We start from the raw sequence: 25340 nt of genomic DNA, 5'->3' as shown, positions 1-25340 counted from the left end.
GGACTCTTTTGATTATGAATCATATGAGACATGCAGATCTTGTTTAATTGGAAAGATGACAAAGTCTCCATTCACAGGAAAAGGTGAAAGAGCTAATGATCTTTTGGCCCTCATACATACTGATGTATGTGGACCACTGAACATACCAGCCAGAGGAGGTTTTCAGTACTTCATCACATTCACTGATGATTTCAGTAGATATGGTTATGTGTATTTAATGAAACACAAATCAGAGTCCTTTGAAAAGTTCAAGGAATTCAAGAATGAAGTACAAAACCAACTAGGTAAGAATATTAAAACTCTTCGATCAGATCGAGGTGGTGAGTATTTAAGCCTAGAGTTTGATGACCATCTGAAAGAGTGTGGGATCCTATCCCAACTCACTCCTCCTGGAACACCCCAATGGAATGGTGTATCTGAGAGAAGAAATCGAACCCTGTTAGACATGGTCCGATCCATGATGAGTCACGCCGATCTTCCAAACTCCTTTTGGGGACATGCACTATTGACAGCAGCTTACACACTTAACCGTGTTCCATCCAAAAAGGTTGAGAAGACACCGTATGAGATATGGAGTGGTAAGAAACCACATATGTCTTACATGAAGATTTGGGGTTGCGAGGTTTATGTGAAACGACAAATTTCAACTAAGCTTGAGCCCAAATCTGACAAATGCTTATTTGTGGGGTATCCTAAAGAAACAAGAGGGTATTACTTCTACAATCCTTCTGAGGGCAAAGTGTTTGTCGCTCGAACTGGAGTTTTCCTAGAAAAGGATTTTATTTCCAAAGGAACCAGTGGGAGGAAAGTAGACCTTGAAGAAATTCAAGAATCACAAAGCATAGATACACCTATGGAGGAATTAGAGCAGGAAACACAAGAAGTTGTGGAAGAGCAACCTGCTCAAGTAGAACAAAACCAGCGTAGGTCAAGCAGGATACGTCAACTACCTGAGAGATATGGATATCTCATAACTGATCAAGGTGATGTATTACTCATGGATCAAGATGAGCCTGTGACCTACCAAGAGGCCATAACTGGTCCCGAGTCTGAGAAGTGGCTAGAAGCCATGAAATCTGAAATGGATTCCATGTACACAAACCAAGTTTGGACCTTGGTAGAGCCTCCTGTAGGAGTTAACCCTATAGGATGCAAGTGGGTCTTCAAAAAGAAGACTGACATGGATGGTAAGGTACATACCTATAAGGCAAGACTGGTTGCAAAAGGATATAAACAAATTCATGGGATTGACTATGATGAAACCTTTTCACCAGTTGCAATGCTTAAATCTGTTCGGATTTTACTTGCTATCGCTGCATATCATGATTATGAAATATGGCAGATGGATGTCAAAACTGCTTTCCTTAATGGGAATCTTCTTGAGGATGTGTACATGACACAGCCTGAAGGATTTGACATACCAGAGGAAGCCCAAAAGATATGTAAGTTACAAAGATCAATCTATGGATTGAAGCAAGCTTCCAGAAGCTGGAATCTTCGTTTTGATGAAACAGTAAAACAATATGGATTCATCAAGAACGAAGATGAGCCTTGTGTCTACAAGAAGGTTAGTGGGAGCATGATCGTTTTCCTGGTATTATATGTAGATGACATATTACTCATTGGAAACGATATCCCTACCCTACAACAAGTAAAGTCTTGGTTGGGGAATTGTTTTTCTATGAAGGACCTAGGTGAAGCAGCCTATATATTAGGAATCAGAATCTATAGAGATAGATCACAAAAACTGCTTGGCCTAAGTCAGAGTACATACATAGACAAAGTGTTGAGACGCTTTAATATGCATGATTCCAAGAAAGGATTCATACCTATGCAACATGGCCTGTGTCTATCAAAAACACAATCCCCTTTAACTAAGGAAGAAAGGGATCGCATGAATAAGATTCCATATGCATCTGCAATAGGATCTATCATGTATGCCATGTTATGTACTCGACCAGATGTCTCGTATGCTTTAAGTGCAACGAGTAGGTACCAATCTGATCCTGGTGATGCTCACTGGGTAGCTGTCAAGAATATCCTTAAGTATTTAAGAAGGACTAAGGACTCATTCTTGATATATGGAGGTCAGGAAGAGTTGGCTGTAATTGGATACACCGATGCTAGCTTCCAGACAGATAAGGATGACTTTAGATCGCAATCTGGTTATGTGTTTTGCTTAAACGGTGGCGCTGTGAGCTGGAAAAGTTCAAAGCAAGATACAGTTGCTGATTCTACAACCGAGGCCGAGTATATTGCTGCCTCAAGTGCAGCAAAGGAAGCTGTTTGGATCAAAAAGTTCATTAGTGAACTTGACATAGTTCCTAGCATTGTGGATCCCATTGGTCTCTACTGTGATAACAATGGTGCTATCGCACAAGCCAAGGAGCCTAGATCTCACCAACGATCCAAACACATACTTAGGCGTTATCATCTCATTCGAGAGATAATAGATAGAGGAGATGTGAAAATATGCAGAGTACCTACACTTGACAATATTGCTGACCCACTGACAAAACCTCTTGCGCAGCAGAAGCATGATGGCCATACTAGATCTATGGGTATTAAGGGTATGCCTGATTGGCTCTAGTGCTAGTGGGAGATTGTTGGTGTAAGCCCTAGAGGCCAATACTTTTGGTACTTGTATCGAATTATTTATTAATAATAAAAGGCTTTTTCTTTATTACGTTTGTTTAGTAAAGTCCCTGGAATAGATAGTCCGTTTAATGTATTAAGTGTGACTTAATCATGAGAACACATTAAACATAAGGACGTTATTCTTAAAGTATCCGTAGTCGAGCTTTAGTGTGAAGTGGGATAACATTAAAGCATTAAGACTATTATGTTTGTAGACTGATGATCACATCTCATGGATCATGGATAAAGAGTTATCAAGTCTTAAACATAGGTATGAATATTAGGAGTAATATTTATACCGGATTGACCCGCTATGAGAATACTATATAGAAAGTTATGCAAGGTGTCATAAGTTATTCTCATGGTGATAATAGTGTATTCCACTCTTCGACCTGAAACCACTATGGATCCTAGATGTAGAGTCGAGTGCTTTATTGCTGATCAAACGTTGTCCGTAACTGGATAACCATAAAGACAGTTGATGGGTACTCCACAAAGCATGCTGAGGGACATGAGTGTCCTAGATGGAATTTGCCCATCCTGCGTAACAGGATAAATGTCTATGGGCCCAATATTGAACTGGACAAGGATGACACGGTCTATACCTTGTGTTCAATATAGACATAAGGGCAAAAGGGTAATTATACACATAATTATTATCACAGAAGGAATTGTCAGATCACATGACATTTTCGTGTCTTGGGTAGCAGTGATGTGTTGCTAGATACCGCTCACTGTTTATTATGTTAAATACATGATTTAATATAATTGCCAACGCCGCGAAAACCTACAGGGTCACACACAAAGGACGGATTGATGAGAGATAGAGTAACTAAGGAATATCGTAAGGTACGGTACCCTTAAGTGAATTATAGAACATCGTAAGGTACGGTGTACTTGAGTAGAATACGAAATATGGTAAGGTACCATGGGCTTAAGTGATTTTGGGCATATTATAAGATATGGGCCAAAATACACTTAAGTGGGCTTTTTAGCTTGAAGCCCACACAAGTGGTTCTATAAATAGAACCCTTGTGCAGAAGCAAAAATTTGCGGTTGCATTATTTTCGTTTTCTCTCACTCTCTCTCTCTCACTCAAAGCCTTCATTCGTACCAGCTAGCACTGAGATTGAAGGAACCCGTTCGTGTGGACTGAGTAGAGACATTGTCATCGTTCAACGTTCGTGATCGCTTCGTGGATCTGCATCAAAGGTTTTGATCGTCACAAGAGATCTGCACCAAAGGTTTCAGTCGTCACAAGAGGTAAATATTCTATCACTGATCATGACCATTCGTAAGGATCTCTAAAGGAGAAATTTTTAATTTCCGCTGCGCTTTGGGTCGCAATTCTCCTTCAAGAATACCTTGTGTGACAGTGGCATACATCCATTGCAACAAAACGTCTAGACGATTCCAAAATATATAAGATTTCATTGATATCTTTTTTGAATAGTATATAAGATTTTATTTATTAATTAAAAAATTTAATGATATATAATTAGAGCAAATCAATATACTAATAATATATAATTACAATAAATCAATATACATTAGGTACAGACAAATTTATTTTTATTCTATTAAAACATACTAAGGTACTACAACAGTTGTAATTTGTAAACGAGTTGATGTTCAGTTATTCTGCTTAAAATATTTTATTCTTATATTTTATTCTATTAAAATATTTTATTCTCTTATTTCGGTAAAAAGAAGTAAAAAGTATTCACTATTTTCAACATACTCTATCTAATTGCTAGAAACATTTAAACAAGAGATTTCTATATCCACTGTAACATGAATTTGTTCATGTAAAATACAAAATTAAAATTTTGTCAACATAATTATTTTATGTATTTGTATTTTTCTGGAAATTTATCAGCGAGCAAACTAGTAAGATATAGTTAAAAACTTGAACGTAATAAAATTTTGTTTGAATTGATGGAATCGGATGAAGTGAAGCAGAATGAGATGGAATGAAATGATATTTTATTGTTTGGATCATTTATAATTCAATGGAACAGAGTGAAATGAAGTGGTATGGATTTCATTCCATTCCATCACTTACCATCATATGTCTTCCCCTTCAATTTGGACGGAATCAAAATTTGTCTTATTCCGTTCTAAAATTTCCAAATAATGAAATGAAACATTCGTTCCGCTCCACTCCATTCCATTTCATCTTACTCCGCTCTACTCCATTCCGCTACCTTCATTTTATGATATCCAAATCTAACTTAAAGATTGACCCAAAGACACCAAGACTCTTAATATAGAGCTCGAAAATTTAGGGGCTCATTTAAAAAAAAATCTAAAATATATATTTTAAAATATGTTTAGATAAATAAAAGAATGAATATATGATAGATAATTATCACTAGTCAAGCAAGCAATTGTTTTCTTTGGTTAAAGCCTCTGTAATCATTAGTAGATGTGAGTTTGAATTTTGTGTTTTGTTTTTTCAAATTTTGATTATTACTTTATAAGAATAGAAGAAAAATAAAAAATAAAAAATTCAATATGGGAGTTTAATCGAGGTCAATGCAACGAATGAGTCATTGCATTTGCATTTGTATTAATAATTGAACATTAATTATATTTAATCATTTAAAGATCAAAAATGAAATTTTCAAATGTGTTTTTTTATAGTATTGATTTATTTACAATTTTAATAAAAATAATATTATTTTTAAATTCATGAGTTTCTTTGTATTAGAGTTCAATTTTTTTTCCTAGTTGGTTTAATCGGGGGTTTTGATGATGGTTGTTAAATTTTTCTACTTTCTTAAATCTTATGTTTAGAGATACAAATGTGTAAACTTTTACTTGGTTCTTAAAAAATTATGAATTGTTGAGAAAATGGAAAATATTCATGAAAAAAAGTGTAGATTTAGATTTTTTTTTTAATTTTAAAAATTGATCAGAATGATTTTAAGTGATAATTTGTTCTTAAAATAACTGAACTTATTGATACATCAAAGATTTATAATGGAAAAAAATCATAGTTTATTTTGGTCTGGTTATATGTTTGTTTTTGAAGTGAAAAAAAATGATATTTGGAGAAAAATGATGTAGGTCAAGACTTCCTTTTGTTTTGGATTGATTTGTTTTGAAAACAAAACCTTTGTGATGCATGTTGCATGGTTGTTTAGTTTGAAAACAAAAGATCCATGAATTTTGTGATTCATGCGTTAAGGAAAGTTTTGGAAAACATTATAAAATCTAGAGTTTGATTTTGAAGAAGTATTTTGATTAAATTTGAGAAAAAAAAATCAAAATTTAATTGTGCTATGATTTCGCAACATTGATGAAAAAAGAGTTGAAAATTTTAAAGTGTTAAGTTATTTTAAGATTTTCTTTTGAAAAGTTTTTGTTTTTTCAAAGTATCTAAACTTCAGATATCATGGGACTTTTATGTGTAAATAAGATAAGATGAACCAAACTCTAACATAAGTTTTAGGTAGCAGTCGAACCAACCTTAAGAACGAGTGTGTTTAGGGATTTCGTTTAACTTGAGTATATTGTGTGATTTAGGGTTTAAGAGAACACTATAAGATCGAGTTATTTGTGCATAAAAAAAATTGGGAGCTAGTGAACTTTCTAATTATAATGTATGTATTTAGAAGAAAATGATATATGTGATATAACATGTCGCCCTTGTGAGAGACTCCCTAGTTGCCCATTTATTTGGACGAGCGTCCATTTCTTGATTATGTCAAACATTTTTTGGATTACGCGCCCGTTCGTGAGAGCCTAAGAAGTGACATGCTTCGATCCACAATCGTACGAGGAATGTGAGTCAAAAGGAAAATATCACGTTCTCCTGGATAATAGGGAAGTTGACTACCCACTTTCCACGCTCTTGAGAGTGGTTATTACTCTATTTGAGACTAAGGTCCAGTACTGGGGATTTCTATACATACTTCAACCCTAAGGTTGAAAAGGACATTCAATTCATTATATAAGATACCACATACATAGCTTCTCACCATCCCTGTGTGAGTTTTCTCTAACACCAAAACAATCCTGAAAACCTCTAACAAACCTACACCAAAAAGGGTTGTCACATATTGTAATTTTAGCGAGTACAATTATCAACCACTATGGGACCCATTAAAATCGACCCGAGCCACACTCATCATTACTCAATATTCATTTTCGCCATCTTCACTCGCAAGATGCAAATAAAAGTTCCGAGATCACTGTCAACGCCATTGTTGGAGGTTTCACCGGCCGAGGAGAGCTCGGTTCCTCTCGAAGATAATTTGTGAGACACGTTTTGACAAAAAGCGTCATACTCGCTAACTGAGCTGAATGCCTCTAATATATTCAAGGGGTACCCCAATACAATTTTGTTGCCTGTCTCTTAAGCTTTTGTTTCATTTATTATTTCTTATTGAGTCTCCTTCATAATTGCACATCTTTGAAATAATTTTTGAATCGATTCATTTTAGCATACATAATTGGATTATTTGTATTTGAGTGTGATCACTATGGTTTCAGTCAATTGTTTGAGTTAATGGAACAAGAACCATTATTGAAGTTGGTTCAAGTTACGTAGGAAGTGAAATCTTAAACTATTTTGAAAAACTTGAAAATTTGAGATTTGGTGATCCTTATGAATGAGCATGATCAGTGATAGAAATCGTTATCTCTTGTGGCGATTGAAACCTTTGATGCAGATCTAAGGAGTGATCACGATCGTTGAATGGTGACAACGCCTCTACTCAGTCCACACAAACGGATTCTTTCAGTCTCAGTGCTAGCTGCTACAAATGAATGCTTTGAGTGAGAGAGAGAGAGAGAGAAAGAGAAACGAAATTTCATCTAATTTACACTTCAATTTTTCAATATTCCAAAAATACCATTGTTATTATTTACACTTCAAAATTTACTTTTCTTCCATAATTTTTACTTTTTCAAACTTACTAAAACGAAATTTCTAGAATTTAATTTGAAATTTCAGATACTCAATTTTTCGCATTCATATCAGAAATTTGAAAATATCTGGTAAAAAATTCCAGAAATTTCAAAAATTTCAAAAATTCCGATTTACAAAATTGAAAATTCTCAAAATTTTCGTGGACAAACAACAAATACCGAAAATTTCCAAATTTTCGGTAATACCGGAAATTTTGAGTTTGTTTGAAATTTTCGGTAACAGAGCAAAAATTCAAAAAAAAAATTATTTGTGTGGTCCAGAGCCGACATAGTCATCTACAGATTTGTGTAGCAATTGTACGCAATTCTTCATCACAGACAAAGTATATTTTGCTATGTAATAAGTTTAAATTAAATATTTTCTCGCCCTTATATGATATTGATAGTATGCTTTTTATGTGATGTAAATGACAGATATTTGAGTCTCGATCTGAAGTATTAGTTTGAGCACAAAATATTGATAAACTATATATTATTATAGTTGTGACTGTTCGTTCTGATACTGCAAATGACCAGCGAGGTAGGAAAGATAGATTGATTTTGGATTGTGAGATATGAGACAATTATAAAAGGAAGAATACACCTAAAAGTAGTAAATCTTCAAAGGACACTCATAATATGAAAGTGAAATGTCTTTTTAGGCTAAGATCTGCGCGAGTGGTATTGGTTGGAAGATGATGATTAGGTGTAGATTTCACAATCATAAATGTAATACCCCAAAATGTACCCTTCATTTTTCCTGGAAGCATGGGATTATGTTTTACACTTCATTAGTATCATATTAGGTCATACTCATTGCATACTGCATTAGTGACATGGAGATCAGGTTTTGATCGATCACTCCTTAACAGAAGGAGCCCACACAAATCAAGATTGAGAATTGGACTTCATTTTCTAAGTATACAAGTCTCAAGGGTCTCAGGGGGGTCCAAGTATCTTATTATGGTCCTCAGTCATCAGTGAAGGATTCAAAGCTATCAGAGTGTTCATTTGAATTTAATCAGAAATTAGGGTTTCATGGCTACCTGCAACAGGAAATGTTTGGTTGGAAGTAGAGGAGCTCATCCATGTCATGATTAGAGAGGCATCTTGGCCTAGGAAGATTCACAATTATCTTAGAAAGATCCATTGGCAATCAGTGCAATCAGTCCCTGATCATTTTGCCCTAAAACTAGGGTTTGGTATAAAATCAGTTTATTTCTGATTCTTTGGTTGAAACTCTTTTCCATGGCCCTCCATATGTCCACAAGGGTCTACATACAAAAAATCAGCTCTTTATTTGAGCTAGAAGTGCTTCAATTGATCAATGGAATCGAGAATCAGACAGTTTGGGAAAAGTCAACTGTGGGGCCAGAAAAGTCAACTCCTGACATTTTGAGAGTGGAATCTCAAAATCCATGCCTAGGGGATCCTACATGTGAAATTTTTTCAAGGTTGGATCATGGATTCATCATTTAATCAGGAATTGGAAAAGTTACTTAATTTGGAAATGATTGACTTTCCATTTAGGGCAAGTTTTCATGATCGTTGCACTCACTTTAAGCCCATTTTGAATCAAGATAAAAGCTCTATTTGAACATTTCTCCAACATGAAAGTTGTTCCTCTTGTTCCAAGCTTTCTAGAGATATAAAGTGTGCTCCATTTGGATTAGAATTGAGAAAGTTATGCTTAGTCAAAGTGAGACATTTTTTTAGGACACTTAGAAAAATTTCTAAGTCCAAAATCTTCAAAATTTGTCAAGACTTCTTGGCCAGTTTTCTTGCACTTCAAGGCATTATTTTAAAATACTTTATTTACAACAATTGTACCTTGCCATGTCCTCTTTCACATCCTTTTGGAATCATCTCATTTGGATCCATGGTTTAAGAGATACATTCATTTAAAATGGACACCATGACTTGATTTTTTAGGCAAATTTTGGGTTTGGCTGACCCAATCAGATTTTCTAAGCATGCTGCACAAACAAGTCACGTTTTTTTTTACCTCTTTTGGCCATGCATTGGACATCCATTCACTTAAGTTTGGCCCAAAATAACAATATTTTACACCTCACTTCACACTTTTATTCTTATGGATAAATCACTTATTAAAAAGCCCATGAGAACACCTAATCCACCCTATTTAAGAAGCTGAAACCCTAACCCTAAAGGAGCATTGGAATTTCGTGGGAAGGAGGCAAAACTTCATCACATATCAGATTCCATTCCACTTCTATTTTCCATTAGGTAATCATCTCTTCCATGACCATGTTTTGATATATCTACACTTGCTTACCATGTTCATCACCATTAATCCTTCCATTTTCATATTTCTTTTTCTTATTTAAAATATTTTCTTCGTCCATAAAATCACCCAAAATATTTTTCACTTTTCTTAACGTTTTATTTAATTTTATATAATTTTTATTTTCGTATTTTTTTAATATTAATATTTTATTTTAATTATTTATTCTAAATGGTCCATTTTAACACACTTTTTTTATTGATTTTATTTTTATGACTTAAAATTATTGTTAGCATTTGATTTTTGGGATGAAGGTTGAACACTGTCTCATGGTCAACCTGACCTTTTCTTGGAATTTTATTTCACATTTTCAATTTATTTTGGATTTATTTTTGACCTAATTTGGTTGGTTGACTTTTAATTTGACTTCTGTTTTATTTTAATTAATTCATGTACCAATTTTCATTATTTTTAAAATCTTTTTGGGGGATGATGATGTCCTGACCCCACCTTATTTAGTTTAATTTTTTATAATTTTCTTGATTAATTTACTATTTATTATTGATTTATTTCTAACCTAGTCTTATTAATTAACTTTTGGTTTGACTTATGTTTTGTTTTGATTAATTCATGTGCCAATTTTCATTATTTTTAAAATATTTTTGGGGGATGATGATGTCCTGACCCCATCTTATTTAGTTTAATTTTTCATAATTTTCTTGATTAATTTGCTATTATTTGTTATTTTTTAAATTAACTTGAATTTTCAGTTGACTTCTTTAGTATCGATGTTTGACTTAGGGATTGCTTATGGCAATTGAAGAGATCTTTTTATCCTCCCTCGTTCATCTCATATGCCATGTATTAGAGGCCTTTTACCTTGATTTTATTTGGTCCTTACCTCATTTCCTGATTAAATTATTCAGTGGACCCTTCGTGTGCATATTTTCATCTGTTTGATTCATTTGTTATCTTTTATACTTGTTTCTCTCATTCATGCTTTCTATTGCTTGATTATTTAACATATTCATACTCCCATGCATTGTTTAAATGCTCCATTATTTGATTCTTTGGTTTGATTATATATTGTTTATTTATCCGATCTGATTGATAACTGTTGCCTACTTGTATGATGTATGAGACATATATTCTTATTGTTTGTTTGCCATGAACAATCCCCATTCATAACAAATGTACCCCTCTCCCATAAAGTGTATAATATTTATTTCTTTATTTATTTAGTCACCTGTTAATACAATAATTAAAACGAACATCCGATAACCATTTCAAAATAAGATCAAAAGCTCGATCCAACGTCGAGTAATCATTTTCAAAACTTAACAGAACCAGCACGCATTCATCCATCTTCTTGTAAGTCGATTGCCTCAGGCATCGCCATCTACCTGTAAGTCGATTGCCTTCGGCATCGCCATCTACCCTTATCCGTAACTCCTCTCTGCGCTCCATCCGTCGACTCTTGTTCCGTTTAGGTAGCACCCATTAGGTAGAACCCTTTGTATGATAACATAGGTAGAATTCCCCTATTCTTTGCATGCTAACATTAGGTAGATGTTCCCCTTTGTAAATCCTAACATATAGCTCCATATTGCATGACAACTCTAGAGCAGAGCTTCCCCACTTTTAGACCTTCTGTGCGTCTCCGATCTTGTGGCATGTCAGTCCGTTCTATTGCAAAGAGGTAACTGCCTAAGACTCGATTCAACGAGCTGCGACACCTACTGCTAGGACGTTGAACACACTGCCCACCCTCCTTTGACACAGCTGGTGTCCTCTTTTGTAAGTCCATGTTCAGATGACAATTCTTAACCCCTAGTTAGCCGAACTACGACAACTCTGATTCTCATGTTCAGATGAGATACGTAGGCATGAGATGCGATGTCTTGCCGAGTTTGACTGATGACTAACAACTAATCCTTGTTTGTTGTCGCCCTTGTTGCGATTCTTTTCTCTCGCCCTCGTTGCGATCGAGACCGTCCTTTTCCCTTGCCCTAGTTGCAATCGAGACCCCTGTTCCCCTAGGTAGCCGAACTACGTTTTGCTCTGATTCTCATTCCAGATGAGATACGTAGGCATAAGACGCGACGTCTTACCGAGCACACTTCTCTTTAACCCATAGGTAGCCGAGCTACGAAGACTCTGATTCTCATACTCAAATGAGATACGTAGGCAGTGGATGTGACATCCTTGCGAGTCATTTTCTTTTAACCTTCCTTTTAGTAAATAGTACTTTAGATATACCTACACCCTTTAGACTAGAACAACACTTATGAAAAGGGCTCCCTAGGAGTACCTAGGATGTTTTGGGTGCTTAAAACCTTCCCATTGCATAACCAACCCCCTTACCCAGATCTCTGACATTTTTACTAGTTTTTGATTCGATAAAACTTTTAGGTTTTTGTTCGCTTTCTAACCATTCCTTTGGATAAATAGAAGTGCGGTGGCGACTCGACTTGTATGGTTTACCTTAGATTTAGTCAATATCTCTAATGGTAACGAATACCCCGCTACAATAAACTATCTAATGATTTATATGGTCATAACATATTAGGTCGTTCAAAAGTTCACGAGAGACAATTTGTGAATGACATGACGAATTACAACATGACTCCATGGTACATTATTTCTGCCTTGAAAGACAAATATCCAGGAAACTTCACCAGTGTTACCCAAGTGTATAAAGCTAGAGCTACATACAATGCGAGCAAGAGAGATTCATTGACGAAAATGCAAATGTTGTCGAGTCTTATTCATAGAGAGAATTATACGTGCTATACAAGAAATATGGAAGACTCAAATGTTGTTGCTGATATCTTCTAGACACATCTTGATTCAGTAAAGTTCCTGAATATGTTTTATTTGGTGTTGATGGTTGATTATACATACAAGACAAATAGGTAATGTTGAAGACATATTTCAATTCTTTGGATATTGTAGGCTAGAGGGTGTTGAAGAAAAAGGTTAGGGAACTAACACATCCATCAATAACTTTGATGTGTCCACCATCGGTGAAGTACTGCATCTTTACTTGTCTCAATTTCCTAGTTTCTTGCATCCATATATTGATGACATTGTTGATGTGGGTGATGATGGAAATTGTGGTTTTCGGGCTATTGTAACTTTACTTGGATGGGGCAAAGAGTCATGGTCGTTGGTTCAGACACAATTAGATACTCAAGTTCATCAACACCCTAAATTGTTTTCCAATTTGTTTTATGACACAGTCTCAGAAGTTATAAAGGTCTTAAAAGTAGAACACTTGGATTTGTAGGATCGAGAAAAATGGATGACAATTCCTGATGTGGGTTACCCTATTGCTAGTATGTATAATGTCGTATTTGTCTACTTGTTAAAGAGACTTAACATTACATGTTTCCCTCTTACATTGGCACCACCTATGTATACGAGCAGACATAAAATTATTGTTGTTGGTTTTGTCAATGACAATCATTGGGTTCAGGTAAATTTGAAAACTGATAGTCCATTGCCACCCGTCATTGACCGTTGGAGACATAACTGTACTGAATATGCAAAAGAATGAGAATCATCATATGTAGGACAGATTAGGTATGGGAAGATGAAGTTAGGAAATCATCCTAAGTAGTGTTGTAATCTTGTACGTAGAACAACTTTTATGATAAATATGTATCTATTATATGTGATGATTTTTTAATAGAACAATTTATGCAGACTTTTGCCCCAAAAACATTGGAAATTCATGTTTTTGAGAATTCTGGAAATATACTGGAAATTTGGCATAATTTGAAATTTCCTATATATCAAAAATTCAAAAATTTCTAGACTTTTAACCATTTTACGCAAAAGTCATTATTTTCGGTATAACTCTTCCGAAAATTTTAAAATTTCCGATACATGCCTTTCAGAAATTTGAAATTAACGATACTTGTATTACAACAGCGGTAAAAACAAATAAATTCATAAAATTTCCGATATAAAACTGAAAATTTCAAATTTTCCTGAATTTTTACAAGGGTATCATGGTCATTTCGCTCTATACAGGGATTGTGTGTCAGATTTAATTGGGAGGTGTGAAGATAAATACTCAATAATACTAATTTTATAGACCATAATTATATATACTATCAAATACAAAGAAAGGTATCAAAAGAATTTTACAATTATCCCACTCAAATTATATAAAACTACGATAAAGATAGAAGTTTCATAATAAGAAAAAAAAACAACTAAGTTGATCTATTGGAATACTCTTTAACCAATGCTGCAAAAAGTGAAGCCCTTTCAAGCAAACGTGATGGTTTCTCATATTCCTTTGCCAAACCTGCCACACAAATTCATTCATTACTATTACTCCTATCTAAATAACTATGCATTTCTTTATTAATAACATAAAGTACATACCTGCGTCTATGACCAAAACCTTGTCACAATCCATAACTGTTGGTATTCTGTGAGCAATGCTAATGATCGTACGATCTGCAAAATCCTCTCTGATGATCTTTTGTATTACAACATCGGTTTGTGAATCAACCGATGCAGTTGCTTCATCCATGAATAATATTCTGCTGCGTTTTAGCATTATCCTTCCCAAACATAGAAGCTGCCTTTGTCCAACACTCCAATTGTCTCCACCATCAACCACTAACAAAAAATAGTTTACATATTTCAGATCATATTTTCTTATCAAATTCCATTAACCTATTCAAAAATGAGTGTATATGATCACCTAAAGCCTCGAGTTTCTCGGGCTTTGCAGCCACCACTTCTTTCAATTGACACCGCTCAAGACTCTGCAGCAACACAAATAAACATTAAGTTATTAGTTATTATTAACTCAAGTTCCCTCCTACATGAAATATCTATATATATACCTTCCAAATTTCATCTTCTGAATACAATCCAAGAGGATCAATGTTGCTTCTAACTGTTCCTTGAAAGAGGACAGGATCTTGTGGAATAATTCCAAAACGCGACCTCAAATCATGAAGGCCAACACTGGAAATGTTGATACCATCAATCATTATATTCCCAGCGGAAGGCTCAATCAACCTAAATAAAACTTGGATCAGTGTTGATTTTCCACTTCCTGTACGCCCAACAACGCCAACTTTTTCTCCGCCTTCAATGGTTAGAGAGACTCCTTTAAGAACTAGAGGAGTATTTGGCCTGTACCTAACCTGCTCAAACAATTTCATATATTAAATTATTTAATCTTGCAAACAATATATGTGTAATAGGCCATTGTGATTACAATATATACCTGTAAATTATTTAACTCTATAGTTCCATGACTAGGCCAATTCTGAGGCGGAGACTTATCAGCTATTTTCCATGGAGCTTCTGATGAGAGGTTAGTAAACTGCTTTATCCTCTCAACTGAAACCATTTTGTTCTCAATATTGCAACTCATAGTTATGGAAAATGACAAAAGTCCACTCAGAGACAGGCCATAGGATAGAGACATACCAACATATTCTGTAAAATTTCAACCAAACAAAGCCTTAGTTCTTGTTATATTGTGCGAAATAGTCTAATTCGGCCATAGAGATATTAAAACATCTTCATGCACTGGTTCAAGAACCAACTGCAACCAATGCCGTGGTGGCGATCTAAAAATTTGTTAAATGAAAAGATGATGAAAGGGATTCTACCTGGCTTTACAATAGCACTTGGCAAAAAGATCATACAAAAGGTGGCAATACAAAGGAAAATCACTGCCATGTAGTCCAAGCGAAAACCAAGCCATTCATTTGCACCATTGTTATGGAAATCCATTCTTAGACTTGCATTCACCCTCTCAATATTTTCATCACAAAATTCATTTTGCTTTCTTAAGCTACGGATTGTCATAACACCAGAAAGGGTCTCCGAAAAGTGATGAATCACCGGAGCTTTTGTGATTGAATCAAGACGAGTCAATTCCCTAGAAGTTGCAAGATAGTATTTCTGTAAAGCAGAACAATTTAAGTATCAAAATAGGACCAAGTTGCAAGATAACATTACTATATAGTATTGCTGAAAATTTAAATTGGAGTAGGTCTATCATACCCTATACCAGTTGTAGAGCCAAACCAGTGGAATTAAGAGAAAGACAGTCACCCAAGAATTCTGGCATGTGACAATGATGATACTGAGTAATGATAAGTATGTTATCATTACAAAGTTTGCTAACATTGGGATTGTTATATCAACCGAAAGTAGATCAGTAGATACCTAAACAATTCATAACAAGAGTAGAGTTAGCAAATCCAAACACCACTAAAGCATAAACCAAACATTAAAAGGGATGTTGAATGAAACTCACACGACTCAAAATTCTGCCAGAAGGAGTGGTATCAAAGAATGACATTGGTGCATGAAGGATACTTTGAAGCATTCCAATGAAAAAGCTTTGAGATGTCTTTAAACCCAAATATGTATACACGAAAGCTCTTACTATAACAACTATGCATGCAATAACAACTATAACAGTGTAGACAGAAATGAAAGTAAATGAAGGAATGCCAGAACCATCTGCTGTAGCAATTGCTAGCCAATAGTCACCAGCCAAAAATGACAACACCCAACCCGCTGACATTGCTACTACAAGTGCTATTCCCCACCATCCATACGCTTCTGTGAAATATTGTTTGTATACTTTAAGGCTCACATTTCCAGTTTCTCTTCCCTCGTCTTCAATGAGCTTTGCTGCAGTCTTATCACCGGACTTAGATTGATCTTGAGAAGACTGTTTTTCACCTCCGCTTTCTTTTTCTTTCGATGCAATGCGGGCAAGTTTTGGAGATTGAGGTGAATCATCACTAGTTTTGTCACCTGTTTCTGCCATTTCCATAGAGGATTCATGAGCTGCCACAAGTGCACCAAAATCTAGGCCAGCTTTGAGAAGTTCATCATACTTTCCACTTTGCACTACTCTTCCTTCACGCATCACCTTCAAAGATTGTATCAAAATATATTGGTAAGATGCTTGGGAGATATTGAATTAAACCATCATATACAGAAAAAGTAAAACATTTTAGGGACTTGTGAACATGTGCATACCATTATAGAGTCAACATTATGCAAGAAATCAACTTGGTGGGTTACAAGTAAAACAGTCTTATCTTTGAGAGTTCCCATGATACATTCCTGCAAAAACATGGAGAATCAGCTGTGATTTGTATTAGAAATTTAAAATGATGCTATAATGCATTGTTTGAAACTTAAAACTATAGGTTTGTGCTTACCTTAAAAATATAAGATCCTGTTTGAGCATCAACAGCACTGAATACATCGTCAAGGAGATAGATGTCAGTGTCCTGATATACAGCTCTAGCAAGTTGTATGCGTTGTTTCTGACCACCGCTGAGGTTAATTCCGCGCTCTCCAATCTCGGTTTCATCACCATATTCCATCATTTCAAGATCCTTCTCAAGACAGCACACTCTTAAAGTTTCCTTGTATTTGTCGATGTTGATTGGTAAGCCAAACAATATGTTTTCTTTGATGGTTGCATTCTGAATCCATGATGTTTGTGCTACATACGCTGTTGTTCCACAAACTCTAACCTGTAGGATTTTATAAGTAATTAAATGACAAATGTTAAAGATTTAAGTAAATCTTCACAGAACAACATTCACAGATTAATAATCCAAAGCAAGCATATGTACCTTTCCTGAGATCTTGAACATTTCTCCCAACAAAGAAGCCAATAATGAAGACTTGCCTGAACCAACAGTTCCTACAACAGCAGCATGATTCCCTTTCTTAATTACCAACTCTTCAACTCTCAAAGCATCTTTCTCATCATTATCATCCCACGAGAATTTCCCATCTTTTATCTCCACAGCTACATCATCGTCACAATTCTCCTCTTTTTGCACTGCATTCTCATCCATTTCCTTGCTTGTCAAGAACTCATCCAACCTCCCTAAAGATATTGTTGCTTGAGAAACACAAACAAGAGCCTGAGAAAAAGTCCTCAAAGGCTCTTGAAGTATCTTGATAATCGAAGTTATTGTGAAAACAGTGCCAGGGTTCAAAGGAATTCCGATTAAAGTTGCAGTTCCAAAGGTAAGAAAAGATACAATTAATGGCGTAGCACACAATACTCCATAGTTAACAGCAAAATTGTACAAGAATTTCCCAATCCATCCATGCTCGGCTTCACGAAACTGTCGAATTTTGTTATCGAAATACTCTTCCCACGCTTGAAACTTAATCACGCGCATATTGTTAAGCAACTCATTCGTCGCCTTCAGTCTCAAATCGCGGCTCGTCATTATCTGAGACTGGAAACCATTACAACTCTTAAATCGATATGTCGAGAAAAGATAAACTACGGCAGTTCCAAGAAATGCAGCAAGAGCAGATACACCAATATATCTATATATAAGAGTCAGTGCAGCAGTAACTTGCAATGGCATCAACCATATAGGATGAATCTGCATCATCATATCTGAGAGTTGTTGAGCATCTACAGCCATGTGATTCACAATCTGTCCCGTTCCATGAGTTTGTCTTGAAGAACTCGACAACCTTAAACCCTTTTTGTAAACTGAAGTGATTATGCTTGAGCGAATAAGCATGCCAAGTTTCTGAGAGTGGAAGTTGTACTGATGGGCACAAAGTACTTCAACCGATTTCGCTGCAAAAAGGATCGATATCAAAACAATACCTTCACCGAGAGTACTATCTTTCCTTGATGTGAAATCAATAAAACTCTGAATCAACAATGGACCGACATATATAAGACAAAGCTTAACGATTGAAAGGAAAGCAGTGAAAGCTAAGTGTTTCCAAAAACACCTGAGAAGGGTTAGTCCAACAGGATGCTTACTATTTCCATCTGGTTTAGGCCAATTGTTTTGAAAAAGTTCAGACATTTTTTCTGCTCTAAATTCAAGAGGGAGTGAAGGAACATCTTCTAGGTTAAGGGGTGTTTTGTAACCTTTATTAAGCAAAGGGTTTATCCATAACCAAACTGATTTGGATAAAATTGAAGAACAAGCATAAGGACTCAAAGTTCTATCCCTCGAAATCAATGGATATATTGCGCCTTCATCAGATATTCTTATCACATGAATCCCTGATGACCCTTTTATAGTTATCACAAAAAAGAACACAGATAATGGAAAATTAATCAATGAGAATATGTCATCTATTCTCAAACTAAGTTCCAAATTTGCTTCACCAACAGTTACTATTCGAACAATAGCTGAAGCAGCAAACAAAGTAGCAACCACAAAGTTTGCTATCCAATAGATTCTTAATGATAAAGGGTGTTTGGAAAATTTGAACTTTCTCTCATGTATCATTAAAATCACTATCACTATGTTGGTTATTGCTTGAAACAACCGAAAAAGTGCTTCAATTAGTTTCCATGAAGCAAAGTTGGTTTGCATAAAAGCCAAGACTCCTAGAACAGTATAAGTTACAGCCAAAAGGATAGTTACCAAGAAAGATAATTTGAACCAAAAAGTGATTCTATAGTCAGAATCTTTCTCCTGCAGAAGTGGTTTTGTGATTGAGGAGGTAGAGTTGGAAGATGAGTTGAATCTTGAGTAAAGCTTGTGAGCAGCAAAGGCTAAGAGAGAGAGCAAAAACAATGAATCAATAGCAGAAAGAACAAGTCTTTGAGGACATGGAGATAGAAAAAGAAAGGTTAACCATTGAAGCATGAGGTTTGGTGTAGAGGAAGATGAATCTATAGGCCAAAGGGTGCATGAAGGTGAAGTTAGCCAAGAAGAAGAAGACATTGTTAAAAGATTATGTGATGTTACATATGTAACTGTCTCGGTGTATTATAATCATGGAATGTATGAACTCAGCGTTTGAGTGTTTATAAAGAGAAAAGTTTTGCTTTTTGTTGATTTAGGTGCATAATCTGAACTGACCCGACAAGTTTATTTTAATTTATTTAGTAAAATTTCAATATACAAATGTTGGTGTATGCTATTGATTGAGGTCTCTATTTGAACACAACTACACTACTACTAGTATCATAGTACTCCACATAAAATTTTCTCCAACATTTAAAGGAGTGGGGCCTTCACAGTACGGAGGTGAAGTTAATGATAGTTGGCTTTATTCGCGCGGGTGGGTAAGACTCTTCAGTGCAAAGCGAGACATGTCATGTACTACTTTTTAAATATCTTGATCTTTATATCGGTGGTTGGTAGATTGAATGGAGGTTGTATTTTTAGAATCCTATTGAAAGATTAAAAAACATTCATTTTTTTTAAAAGCAAGATGAATTGATATAGGATCTTTTTTAAAAAAATAATATCAAAATAATCATTATTTTAAAATATTTATCAATATAACTATTTTTTCAAAAAAAATTAATCAAGACATCATTTGTATTGACGCATATAATGAAATTATTGGACATATGAGTCATTTGCATTGGCGCATGAATGTTCATGTCGCAACTAGGAGTGACGCATGTGTGTCCAATGTGTCACATGCAATGGTGCATGCATAGTCCATTTAGTAGAGACGTCAATGCATGTGGCTACAACTTCTACGCACCACTTATATAAATACAACATCACCCTCCCATAATTTTTCACACATCTTATTACTATCTCCTTCCATTTTCTTCATTCTCCTTCCATATTTCTTTAAAAGGTCTTCATATACGTGTCCTTATATTCACAAGAGAAATTTTGATTTAATTTTTTCAACAGCGCAACCTCCGATGAAGATCCAACTTTGGAATGTAGATACGTTTGAACATCTTAACATGACCTTGAACCGTTGGTTAGATGGAGAAATTGCAGAGGGTGAAATGATCAGAAGAACTCAATGGCTTGATACCACATTCAACCAAAATGAAGAAGTTCGTTTCTGGGTGAATGTTAAAATTGACAAAGACGTTCACATGATGATGTATACTTCTCACAAAATTATTTTGATGGTTGTAATCACGTAGTTATGTTGTTTATTTGTTGTATTTGTTTGTGATGTTATTTTATTATTGTAGTTGTTTGTATTGTTGTTTAATTATTGTTTAATTGTTGTTTAAATTATTGTTTAGTTGTTGTTTTCAAGTTATTGTATCTGAATCTTATGATATTTATGAAATGAATGTTATTTTCAATATATAGCAAAAGAGTTACAATTTAAATTATGTTGTTGTGCTTGGTTCAACACTAGGACAGTTTGTACGATTATGATCGAGCCGGCGACATGAATTGTATAATTTCACCATTTTGTTCGTCGTATCCATTTCGGTTTGAATACATGTGTTGTTTGGGCGGACCTTTTTCTTTCTTCACATTATTTCATTGTGCTAGAGTATGTCCCCTTGATATGCAGGCTAATAATCCTCTTTTAATACCACTAAAAAGCTAATTTTATAAATATTGTATAGGTTTATGACTTTTTAAATGGCGGATAGTAATTTGGAAGAATCATGTTGAACCTTTGAACGCTGTTATGACATGGGAGTAGTGCATACGAAAGGCTTGGAACTTTTCGCAGTCGCATCAACCTCTATCTAGTTCCACTCGATATTGTCCCATCGACATGCCTTCATTATGATCCATTGACTCAACAATACTGCACCAACCTTTAGTACAATCAAACATTGTGACCTTATGTGTGTTAGCTTTGTCAGGTTCCTTTTTAATGAATTTCATTGAAGCATCAATGAACAACTGCCCAGATTATAACACTGAACTACATTTGGAACGTCTAATCTCAAACAACGCCCCTAACCTAAAATAGGTTACTTGCACTAAAGTGATTATTGGTAGGTTTCAAATTCCTTTGAATACAAAGTTCATTGATTCCATGAGATTTGTTGTCATGTGGCCCCATCATTAACCGTTGTCGTATCCCCTAGTCCACTTCTCCAAATGGAATATTGTCGAACCACCTTACTGCATCTGTATTTGACAATCTGATGTCTTCACGATAGTGTTTGTAGGAAGGTTCTGTTAATGTATATCCTGCATTGACAACCTTCTTCCGCAGCGTTTTGTCTTTGATCTCCCGCATGAAATTTTTAGCGATATGTCTAATGCAGTAGACATGCGTCAAAGAAGGATTCTACCAGCCATTATCAATGTTTTTATAGGCACTCATAATTGATTGACATCTGTCTGAGATCAAACATAAGTTAGGTTGAGGAGCAACGTGCAATTGGAGATTTTTTCCGATAAGATGCTGACAATCGGAACAGGCAGAACTCATTATGACAATAGATCTTATACCTTGTTGCATTAGTTCGTTCAACCCTATAATCAACTGATAATTCCATTTGATACTTTTTAATGGATTTGACACAATTTTCTTTAGTATGAAATTTGTCTCCTTCTTTCAATGATCCTTGAATTTGCACATAAGGATTGTGAAATATATCTAACAAAGGTTCATCTGCACCCAAATTCAAGCTTGTCATGTGTTGAGGTGGATACTATACATGACTAGTTGGTAATGGCTCTTGCTGGTGGCCGACAATTTCATCATTCACCATTTCATCAACCAATAACTCATCTTCTTCTTCTTCCTCGTCAACAACATCGACTTCAGCTTGTTCGTCGTCATCAGTTTCACAAAACACCTGTGACGAATCAACGGATTGATTGATCCATGCCAACGAGCTTCGTCGTCATACGCCAACAATAAATCCTCGCCCAACAACCAACCCGACACCCTTACCAAACCCAAGAACAATGTCAAACCATCCAAACCCAACGACCAACTTCACACCATCACCATACCATATACATAGAACCATCAAACACCCAACCTCGCGATCAATTCATACCACACACCCGAACTCAAAACCAGGAACCAAACCCTTACCACCAACAACCATACACAGCCATCATATTTCTCTATAGCCTAAATGATTCATACGATTCAACCTCATCCCACCATAGCCCCCCACTAATGAACACCCAAACATCCCATCGCCATAATACCCAACCATTATTTGACTTTATTACACCGTAATAACCATTGCTTTGTTTCCAAAATGATTCAATGTCCCAATTCGGGCAACCATACCGTCCACGAACAACCCAACCACAACGACCCAACTACGACAACATGGGCACCAAACTCAATTACGGCAACATCATTGACGGAAACACCCCCAACTATTGAGGATAAATGATGACAAATTTGTCAAATACCGCTGAACCTTCCAACAGACCTTCACACCAGCCACCATTGCATTATTTCAGCACTCAAAGACCCCCAAACACCTCAGGAAAATTGTGGGAGACCTTGAAGGCAGGCTAACACGTTAGGATGTGGAATAGGGGGCGTTTTAATCGGGTGGGTCATTGATTGTCTTGTGAATTGTTGTGTATTCTAGCTTTATATCATAATATTATTAATTATTTTTCATTTACCTTTTTATTTCAATTTTATATAAGTATAACATAAAAAAAATTATAAAAAAAAATTAATATTCAAAGCATGTGCCACATGCAATGACGCATGCTCTTCATGTCATAAAGCATGCGTAAATTGCATTGGCTTAATCTGTATGCATGTGCCATTCTAATTGGCGTCTTGGTTAGATGGCAACATGCATGCTTTAGAGGGATATGAAAAGTGGTTATATTGGTAAATAACTTGAAATAGTGGTTATTTTGAAAATATATTTGAAAATTTTGATTATTTTAAAAAAAATTATTGATATAGAGTACAAGTTATACTCTCACCCATTACACAAACACTCAATATAAAAGAAGAGATTCTCAACCAAGATCAACTAGCATAAGCAAAAGGAGACATACTAAAATCATAAAAGTTAGAGTTGGAGTAAGGAATTTCTCCTATGCAAGACAGTTTTAAAACTAAAAATTTAATATTTTCAAAAATATCGTTCAAATTACACTTGGCGTTGTTGAAAATGATATAATTCTTAACCTTCAAAATACTCCAAACAACCGCCAACCAAATTAAACCCGATTTTCCCTTCCTAGCTTGGTTGTATGTCATCTCACACGATGAAAGAAAGTGCTTCCATGTGTTTCCTACATAAGAAATACCACAGCCAGACTAATCTCCCACCAAGACCCACACTTTCGAAGAAAACAGGCAATCGAACAAAATATGATTCAAATCCTCTTCAGACTGAGAACACATTACACAATTTCCATCATTTAAAGGAAGGCACAAACCTCTTTTCTTCAGTTGATCTTTCGTCGCCACTTTATTCAAGAAAATCCTCCAACCAAAGGCTTTAATCTTCGCCAGAACAAGAATCCTCCACAACAAGCCGAACGTTCGACAATGATCAGATTCCAGCCTATCCTGGTCTTTTGATTCCAAAATATAATTGTAACCTTCTCTAGAAGAATATTCGACACACTCACCACCACTCCATTGCAGTGAATCCAAAGTTCCAACTACTGGTTGATTAATTGATAACAAATTTTGAAGAACAATAATTCTTTCCGAGACAGAGTTCTGCAATTCCCTAGGAATACCAAAGTCGCTCCAACTCCATTCATTATTGATCTAACACCACATATTGATCACAAAGTCATCTTCGCGACTACTGATATCAAACAAGTCAGGAAAAGAACTAGCTAGAGAGAATTCACACTAATTAGCAAATCAAAAGGGAATCAAGGTTCCCTCCCCAAGATTGTACTTAACATTTACTGCAAAACAAAAACCTTTGTTAGAAGTACTTCCACCAATAAGATGATGATCTTTTCAGATTGCAACTTTGATCCATCAAGATTTGATGCTCAATTCCTCCATATCTTGCTTTTAACACTTTCTTCCATAAAGATATCTCTCCACCTAAAGTTCTTCACCTCCATTTAGATAGCAGAGCTAAGTTAATTTCTTTAACATTCTTAATACCAAGACCTCTCAACTTCTTACTTTTACATACATTATCCCATTTCACTTAATGGATCTTTGATATCAATTCCGATTCACCTTAAAGGAAACACTGTTTGATTTTGTCTATGTCTCTCCAAATTTTAACCGGAGCTTTGTAAAACGAGAGAAAAAAGATAGGCATGTTGTTGAGGACCGAGTTGATAAGGGTTATCCTTCCAGCAAAAGTAAGGAACCTCCCTCTCTGAAGAGCCAACTTCAATCTAAATTTCCCAATTAAAGGACACCAAGTTGTAATCCTTCTAGGGTTGGATCCAATACGAATCCCCGAGAAGTTAAAACTTGGTTCCTCAATCTTGCAGGACAGAAAATTAGAAGTTGTTTCCAAAAAATGACTACTCACATTAATTCCAGTTAACCTACTTTTAAGAAAGTTAACACTCAAACCTAAAACAAGTCCAAATCTCATAAGTATAGCTTTGATATTCCACAAGTTCTTCCAACCTACTCCTCATATGATTAGCGTGTCATCCACAAATTAAATAATTTCTACTGAAAGACCCTCCTCCACTCTAAATCCTACGAAGTCACCCCTTTCTGAAGCCTAGGATATCATACCTGACAATCCTTCAGCAACTAACACAAAAAGAAATGGAGATAGAGGATCTCCCTGCCTCATACCTCTTCCCACCTCAAAATCCTTTGTAGCGCTTCCGTTGACCAATATCAACAAATGAATATTGAA

At 35.4% G+C, this 25340-nt stretch overlaps 1 protein-coding gene across 1 annotated transcript; it reads right to left on the bottom strand.

Annotated features, from left to right (window-relative positions):
- Positions 1 to 13873: 13873 nt before the first annotated feature.
- LOC127138703 (ABC transporter C family member 14) lies at positions 13874 to 19700 on the bottom strand. The gene is made up of 11 exons (XM_051065205.1): positions 17446 to 19700; positions 17023 to 17343; positions 16838 to 16924; positions 16101 to 16727; positions 15845 to 16009; positions 15448 to 15742; positions 15057 to 15271; positions 14668 to 14973; positions 14523 to 14586; positions 14198 to 14437; positions 13874 to 14117 (listed from the first exon to the last, which is right to left on the bottom strand). Exons 1-11 carry the CDS (start codon positions 19531 to 19533, stop codon positions 14023 to 14025), a joined length of 4503 nt encoding a protein of 1500 aa, XP_050921162.1. The 5' UTR covers positions 19534 to 19700; the 3' UTR covers positions 13874 to 14022.
- Between the last annotated feature and the right edge of the window lie 5640 nt (positions 19701 to 25340).

Source organism: Lathyrus oleraceus, chromosome 1, assembly GCF_024323335.1.
Source record: "Lathyrus oleraceus cultivar Zhongwan6 chromosome 1, CAAS_Psat_ZW6_1.0, whole genome shotgun sequence".
Taxonomy (NCBI): Eukaryota; Viridiplantae; Streptophyta; class Magnoliopsida; order Fabales; family Fabaceae; genus Lathyrus; species Lathyrus oleraceus.
This window is presented reverse-complemented; position numbering and strand designations above follow the sequence as displayed.